This window comes from Lipotes vexillifer, unplaced genomic scaffold (assembly GCF_000442215.2).
Source record: "Lipotes vexillifer unplaced genomic scaffold, Lipotes_vexillifer_v1.1 scaffold238, whole genome shotgun sequence".
Taxonomy (NCBI): Eukaryota; Metazoa; Chordata; class Mammalia; order Artiodactyla; family Lipotidae; genus Lipotes; species Lipotes vexillifer.
In genome coordinates this window covers 3,434,618-3,442,079 of record NW_006785665.1, presented here as the reverse complement: position 1 = coordinate 3,442,079, position 7,462 = coordinate 3,434,618, and the positions used below count along the sequence as shown (strand labels likewise).

Genomic DNA, 7,462 nt, shown 5'->3' with positions numbered 1-7,462 from the left:
GGAAAGAAAGGTGTAGAAAGAATATTTGAAGAAATAATGATGAAAATGTCTCAAATTTGATAAAAGACAAGAACCTACAAAAATCAATTAAACACAAAAGAAATCAGTAATGGAAGAAATTAATTACCAAAAAAAGTCACATAGAAACAAATACCAAAATAGCAGAAGTCTTTCCTTATCAGTAACTATTTTAAATGTAAATAAATTAAACTCTCCAATTAAAAGGCAGAGATTGACAGAATGGATAAAGAAGAACATGATCCAATTATATGCTATCTATAAAAGATTCATGTTAGATTCATGAATGAAAGTGAAAGAAGGGAAAAATATATTCCATGCAAATAATTACCAAAAGAGAGTTGGGGGAGGAGTCTATATTAATGTCAAACAAAATAGATTTTAAAAAATTGTTACAAGAGACAGAGGTCATTATAAATTGATAAAAGGGTCAATTCATCAAGACGATATAACAATTATAAACATATACCTACCTAACAAAAGAGCCCCCCACAAAATGAAGCAAAAATGGACAAAACTGAAGGGAGAAATGGACAGTTTTACAGTAGCTGAAGATTTTAATACCTCAGTTTCAATAATGGATAGAACAACCAGAACAAAAGATCAATATGGAAATGGAGAACTTGACCAACACTATAAACCAACTAGACCTAGCAGACATATACAGAATAGTCCACCCCCAAACAACAAAATGCTCATTCTTATCAAGTGCACATGGAACGTTCTCCAGGACAGGCCACATGTTAAGCCACAAAACAAGTCTCAATAAATTTAAAAACACTGAAATCATATGAGGTATCTTCTTCAACCAAAATGGACTAAAACTAGAATTCACATAGGGAAAACTGGACAATTCACAAACATGTGGAAATTAAACAACTCTCTAAACAACGAGTGGGTCAAAGAACAAATCATAAGAGACATTAGGAAATTATGAGATGAAGGAAAACAAAAATACAACATGCCAAAACTTACAGGATGCAGTGAAAGCAATGCTCAGAGGAAAACTTATAGTTGTAAACACGTGTATTAATAAAGAAGACAGAGTTCCCTGGAGGTCCAGTAGTTAGGACTTGGTGCTTTCACTGCCGTGGCCCAGGTTCAATCCCTGGTTGGGGAACTAAGATCCTGTAAGCTGGGCACAGTGTGACCAAAAAAAGAAGAAAAATCTCAAATCAATAATCTGACTGTATAGCTAAAGGAACTAGAAAAAGAAGAGCAAACTAAACCTAAAACTAGCAGAAGGAAGAACATAATAAAGATTAGAGCAGTGATTTTAAAAACTGAGAGTAGAAAATCAATACACAAAATCAACAAAACCAAAATTTCGTTCTTCAAAACGATCAACAAAATTGAGTTTAGCTAGAGTGACTAAGAAAAAAAAGAGAGAATACTCAAATTACTAAAATCAGAAATGAAAGTGTGGACATTACTACCAACTTTACAGAAATAAAAAGGATTGTAAGAGAATACTATGAACAATTGTCCACCAACAAATTAGACAACCTAGATCAAATGGACAAATTCCTAGAAGCACATCAATTAAAAAAACTGACCCAGGGCTTCCCTGGCGGCGTAGTGGTTGAGAGTCTGCCTGCCGATGCAGGGGACACGGGTTCGTGCCCTGGTCCGGGAAGATCCCACATGCCGTGGAGCAGCTGGGCCTGTGAACCATGGCCGCTGAGCCTGCGCGTCCGGAGCCTGTGCTCCGCAACAGGAGAGGCCACAACAGTGAGAGGTCCGCGTACCGCAAAAAAAAAACCCCAAAATCAAAAAAAACTGACCCAGTAGAAGTAGAAAATTTGACCAGACCTATAGCAAGCAAAGAGATTGAATCAGTAATCAAAAATTTCCCAGCAAAGAAAAGCCCAGGCCTAGATGGCTTTGGTTGTAAATTTTCACAAACATTTAAAGAAGAATTAACACCAATGCTTCTCAAACCTTTAAAAAAAAGAAAAAAGAAGAAGAACAAGATGATGAAGAAAAAAAGAAAAAGGAGGGAACTCTTCCTAACTCATTCTAAGAGGCCAGCATTTCCCCTGATACCAAAATCAAAGACATCACAAAAAAAGAAAACTACAGACCAGTATACTTTAAAGAATATAAATACAAAACTCCTGAAGAAAACAATGGCAAACCAAATCCAGCAGCATATTAATAGGATTGTACACCATGACCGAGTGGGATTTTTCCCAGGAACTCAAAAGCAGTACGATATATAAACGTCAATCAATGTAATATACCACACTAGGAGGATGAAAGAAAAAAATATGCTTAAAGACATTTGAGAAAAATCCAACACCCTTTCACAGTAAAAACACTCAACAACCAGGAGTGGAAAAGAACTTCTTTGATATGATAAAGTCCACATATGAAAACTCCACAGCTAACATCATAGTCAATGGTGAAAGAATGACAGTTTTTGCCCTAAGATCAAGAACAAGACAAGGATGCCCACTATTGCCACTTTTATTCAATATTGTACTATAAGTTCTAGCCAGAGAAATTAGGCAGGAAAATGAAATAAAAGGCATCAAAATGGGAAAGGGAGGAGCAAAATCATCACTATTTGCAGGTGATATGATCTTATATATGAAAGATCCTATAGAATCCAGGAAAAATACTAGAGCTAATAAACTAATTCAGCAAAGTTGCAGCATAGCAGATCAACACATAAATATCAGTTGTACTTCTATACATTAGCAATAAACAAACTAGAAAGCTAAATTAAGAAAAAAATTCATTACAGTATCATCAAAAAAGAATAAACTACTTAGGAATAAATTCAACCAAGGAGGTGCAGGACTTGTACACTGAAGACTACAAAATATTGCTTAAATAAATTAAAGACAACCTGAATAAATGGAAAGACATCCCATGTTCATGTATTGGAAGACCTAATATTGTTAAGATGGCAACACTCTCAAAAGTGATCTACAGGGCTTCTCTGGTGGCACAGTGGTTGAGAATCCACCTGCCAATGCAGGGGACATGCACCTCAACGAAGAGTAGCCCCCCGCTCACCACAACTAGAGAGAAAAGCCCACGTGCAAAAACAAAGACCTAACACAGCCAAAAATAAATAAATAAATAAATAAATAAAGGAGTAATGGTGAGCTCAGATTTTAAAATGTAACATTTTTTAAAAGCAGGATTGGTGGGGGCTTCCCTGGTGGCGCAGTGGTTGAGAGTCCGCCTGCCAATGCAGGAGACACGGGGTCGTGCCCCTGTCCGGGAAGATCCCACATGCCGTGGAGCAGCTGGGCCTGTGAACCATGGCTGCTGAGCCTGCGTGTCCAGAGCCTGTGCTCCGCAACAGGAGAGGCCACAACAGTGAGAGGCCCACATACCGCAAAAAAAAAAAAAAAAATCCTCTGTGCAAAAAAAGAAAAAAAAAGCAGGATTGGTGGGATTGAAGAATAATTGTAGAATAGAATCAAACTGCCAGAAATACATAACAATGGATTTTAAAAATCACTGTGTATTAAATATTGTTAAAAAACTGGATATATTTTAATACTGAATATAGATCTATACCTGACCATAAGTAATCCAAACACCATTCATTCATTTAACAAATACTTATTTGTATCAACTGTATTTTTAGTCACTCAGATGTTAGGGCAACAGCTGTGAATACAGTAGGCATAATCTTTGCCCTCAAAGTTTATAATCTGATGAAAGAAGCAAATAATAACAATAAACTACGATGGATATTTTGATCTGAGAAGTTCAGGGAGCTCTAAGAACATATGAAAGGTGAAAACATGTTTGAGGAACCAACGTTAAGCTAGCCCTGTGCATTGAGTAGGGAGAAAGGGTTGTAGACAAAAGGAATTATATTTGTTTATAAAAAATGAAAATAAAATAGAGGCAAAAAGAGACAAGACATTTTTTAGAAACTGAAAGTTCAGTATGGCTGAAACATAAGAGAGGAAGCGTGACAAGACCTGAGGTTGGAGAAGTTGTCGGGGGACAATCATATAGGGTCACAAACTCAAATGCCTACAGGTATCAGATAGATATTATAAACAGGTTTATTAAGCTGAATATAAAATAACAGGGAATGGCAGGAAACACAGCAGGCTGAAAAGTATAGTCTAAATGTTGTAGTCACTATCTCTTCCAGCTAATCACTGTCAGATTTTCATATAATCTAGAGAATCAGAAATCTTGGATTTTATTTGAAATTTCCCAATTAGAAAGAAACTTGCACACCTAAATAAAAAACAAGATTACAAACCAAGATAGTCTGCAGGTCACCAGATTGTGATCTCTGTCATACAGGGTCCTATAAAACTACATTAAGAAGTTTAAACTTTACCATAAAATCAATGGGAAGCCACCAAAGGAATTTAAATAGTAAATACATAATAATTTTTGTAGTTTTTGGAATATCATTCTAGCCATGGACAATACTAGAGGTCGGAATATCAGTTTAGAAGCTACTGTGAAAGTCTAGGTGAAAGACAGCAATGTCTTCTTCACCTAGTAAGAAATGGGTTTGAGAGACATTTAGAAGAACTGACATGGCATTCAATAATGTACTGAATGTAGAAGGTGAAGGAGAAGGCAGAGTCAAGGGTGACTCTTGGGATTTTGTCTTAAACAGCTGGGCAAAAGGATCACTGGAGAAAAAGTAGGTTTGGGAGAGGGAAACAAACTTGACAGACAGTTAAAAATCAGATACTTACACATTTTAGACACATTAGAAACAGATTCATTCCTTATCCCTTTACCTCATAACTCCATTTCTGTTATTATACCATAAGAAAATTAACCAAAAGGAATAAAATTTATACGAAGATACACAGTTATGCCATTTACAAAGTAAAAAAACTGTTAAAAATGCAAAAGTTCAAAGTTGGTGGCATGGTTGAACAATTGCCATATTAACCCTTTGGATTTTTAGAATAGAAAGTACTCCTATGTGGACCTGATGACACAAGGAAATGTGCATATGAAATAATTTTTAAAGGACCCTCAAATGACATACATACACAATGACCACAAGTGCAGATATATGCATTAACAGAAATTTGAACAGAAAATTTTTAGAGGTATAAACTACTAAGTGTACTGTTTATTAGTTTATTTTGTGAAAGATAAAGGTGGGATATGCCATATATGTGCTTGCAAATCAACAAGTCAGGCAAGTCTGGTCAGTGTTCTCAGGATTCAAAGACCATCCTTTTAATTCCTACCTGGTAAATGATGGAAGTCAGGGATGCATTTATCATGACCACACCATCTTTCAGGGCTTTCACTACATTGTAAGATCCATTCACAGTAGTCAGCTGCTCTTCAAAATACTCTCTTGGGAATTGGTACATAATCCTGAGATTCTGAAAATCAGCCCCAAATCAACACAAACCTGAAGACGTGCTTTTTCCCTAAAGCCATCTTCATCCCAAAGCATTAAAAAAAAAAAGTGTGGCTACGCATTCTGGGGGTTAAAGAAACAAAAACAAAATCTTTGCTCTCCCTCACCAAATTCTAAGTTGGAAAGATATTTTAAAATGGTACTAGTTTTTGAAAGATCCATTAATGGCAAGTAATCAAAAATAGAAAGAGTCGAAGCTTATGTAAATTTTAGTGTAATCTGTGCTATTCCATAAATTGACAGTTCTCAGGGGGGAAAAAAAATGGACACTGGAGAGTGACTACAACACTTCACATTTAATGGTCACAGTATTACTCTCACCACTATAAAACTCTGGTGACCATCTCTGAAATGAAGTTGTAAAATGAGGATCCCCTCCAAAGTGTTATCATTGGTGCCAACTTCATCTCTCTTCTATAATTCTAACCAGATTATATCTTTTACTTCTGGTTTAGCATTCCTCAAGGATAGAGCAATTTAATAATAATAATAATAAAGTAGTAACTTGCTTTTCCAAAGGTAAAATCTGGAAGCAAAAGAAAAAAAGTCTTCCTAGCCAGAAAGATTGCCCACTCAAGGAGTTATCCTTAAAGGGGCTAGAAAAATACACAAGAGACTCACATCTGAAATATAGACTTTTGTGCTGCTTTTATCAAATACTTCTACTGTAATAACATACACCTGCCCCACCTCTAGACTCCAACGGTCTCCAGGTTGGACTGTGAAACCTGTACACAAATTAAGAAACAAAAATATTAGAAGAAGCCAACATTTTTCTACAATGAATTAAAAAATACAAACTTTAAAAAGCCATTTAAAGAGCAAAACTCAATAATAGATGGAGATGGTTTCCAAAGTAGATCCTTTAGTTGCCTCTATAAAATTGTATAATAATTTGGGGTTCCAAAGATCCTGGCTTAACTTAGCTCATCTCAGGTATAAAGGAAACACTCTCACTTATATCTGTATACAAATGCCACCCCACCCCCAAACCCACAATTTTGCTCATTTCTGATATGTCAGGCAAGATTTCAGCTGCTTTCAGTCAGATTCATTGTTTCATATGGCTTAAGGACATTAGGTTTCTTTTTTCCTTGTATAAACTCTCTTTTTCTAACCCAACATTGTATTACATGGAGCTTCATGTTTTATAACAATGTTTCAAGATGCTTTACTCTTGCAGATAGCATTTAACCGGAACAGTGTGAGAAAACATGTCAAGTAAGGTTGAATTTGAAATTAGTTAAGTCTCAAAATGAAGCACTCTAGTCTTTAATGCACTCATTTCAGTGAAATACTTTAAGCTATTCAGCTTTCTGAAAATTATTATCTAAAAATACCTAGAAATCCAGGCTCTACAACATATATGGTGCAATTTGGGAGTCCAGACAAAGATCGCATATGGACATCTTAATTTTTGCTTAAGGAAATTGTATGAGCTAGTTGGGTGAAAAGAGAAATATGAGTTACCAAAAATAAATAAATAAGCCCACAAATGAAAGCAAATAAAAATTCTATCTTTTATTATCCACTGGAAAACAAAACTTAAATGTGTATATTCTGAGAAAAATCTGAGGGCTCAGCAATCACAGGAATCAGGTATTCTTGAATTTCAAATATGAGGAAGATGAAATGAGAGAAAATATGAGGAAGATGAAATGAGAGAAAAAAGATCATTTAGCTGTGGAAATCTTTCCTCCTGCAAAATTCTTACATAGGAGCCCATTATGGAAAGCAGGACAAAGTGGCATTGCCCTGGCTAAAGAAATGGTCAGTGGTGGATGGAGAGGGAGGGAGAGGCATGACTTGCCATCCAGTCCAGCAACTTGCCTTGGGCTCTGCGGACAGTTTTAAAAATCACTAGTTGATTTTTTATCTGTGACAATTCTTTTTTTTTTTTTTTTTGATAGGTGTTAGGGACTTCAGTAAGCTACCCCTGCCTCTGAAAATGATCATCTGACCTACCTGCCCCCAGCTCTCAACATACCTGGAAGTTGGCTAGCCTCACTGGTGTGGAGGGCGGCCACTCACTGGACAGGAACCTCTCCCACCTTCCAAACC

At 36.1% G+C, this 7,462-nt stretch overlaps 1 protein-coding gene across 2 annotated transcripts in view; it reads right to left on the bottom strand.

The window, feature by feature from the left end:
* NUP210L (nucleoporin 210 like) overlaps positions 1-7,462 on the bottom strand; it is an 85,964-nt gene that overhangs the window by 61,225 nt on the left and 17,277 nt on the right. For both annotated transcript variants that reach the window (XM_007458023.1, XM_007458024.1), the window contains exons 8-10: positions 6,742-6,810; positions 6,023-6,129; positions 5,223-5,363 (exon numbers count right to left, since the gene is read on the bottom strand). In XM_007458023.1, coding sequence (XP_007458085.1) covers positions 5,223-5,363; positions 6,023-6,129; positions 6,742-6,810 — 317 coding nt within the window. The remainder of the gene's footprint in view (positions 1-5,222; positions 5,364-6,022; positions 6,130-6,741; positions 6,811-7,462) is intronic.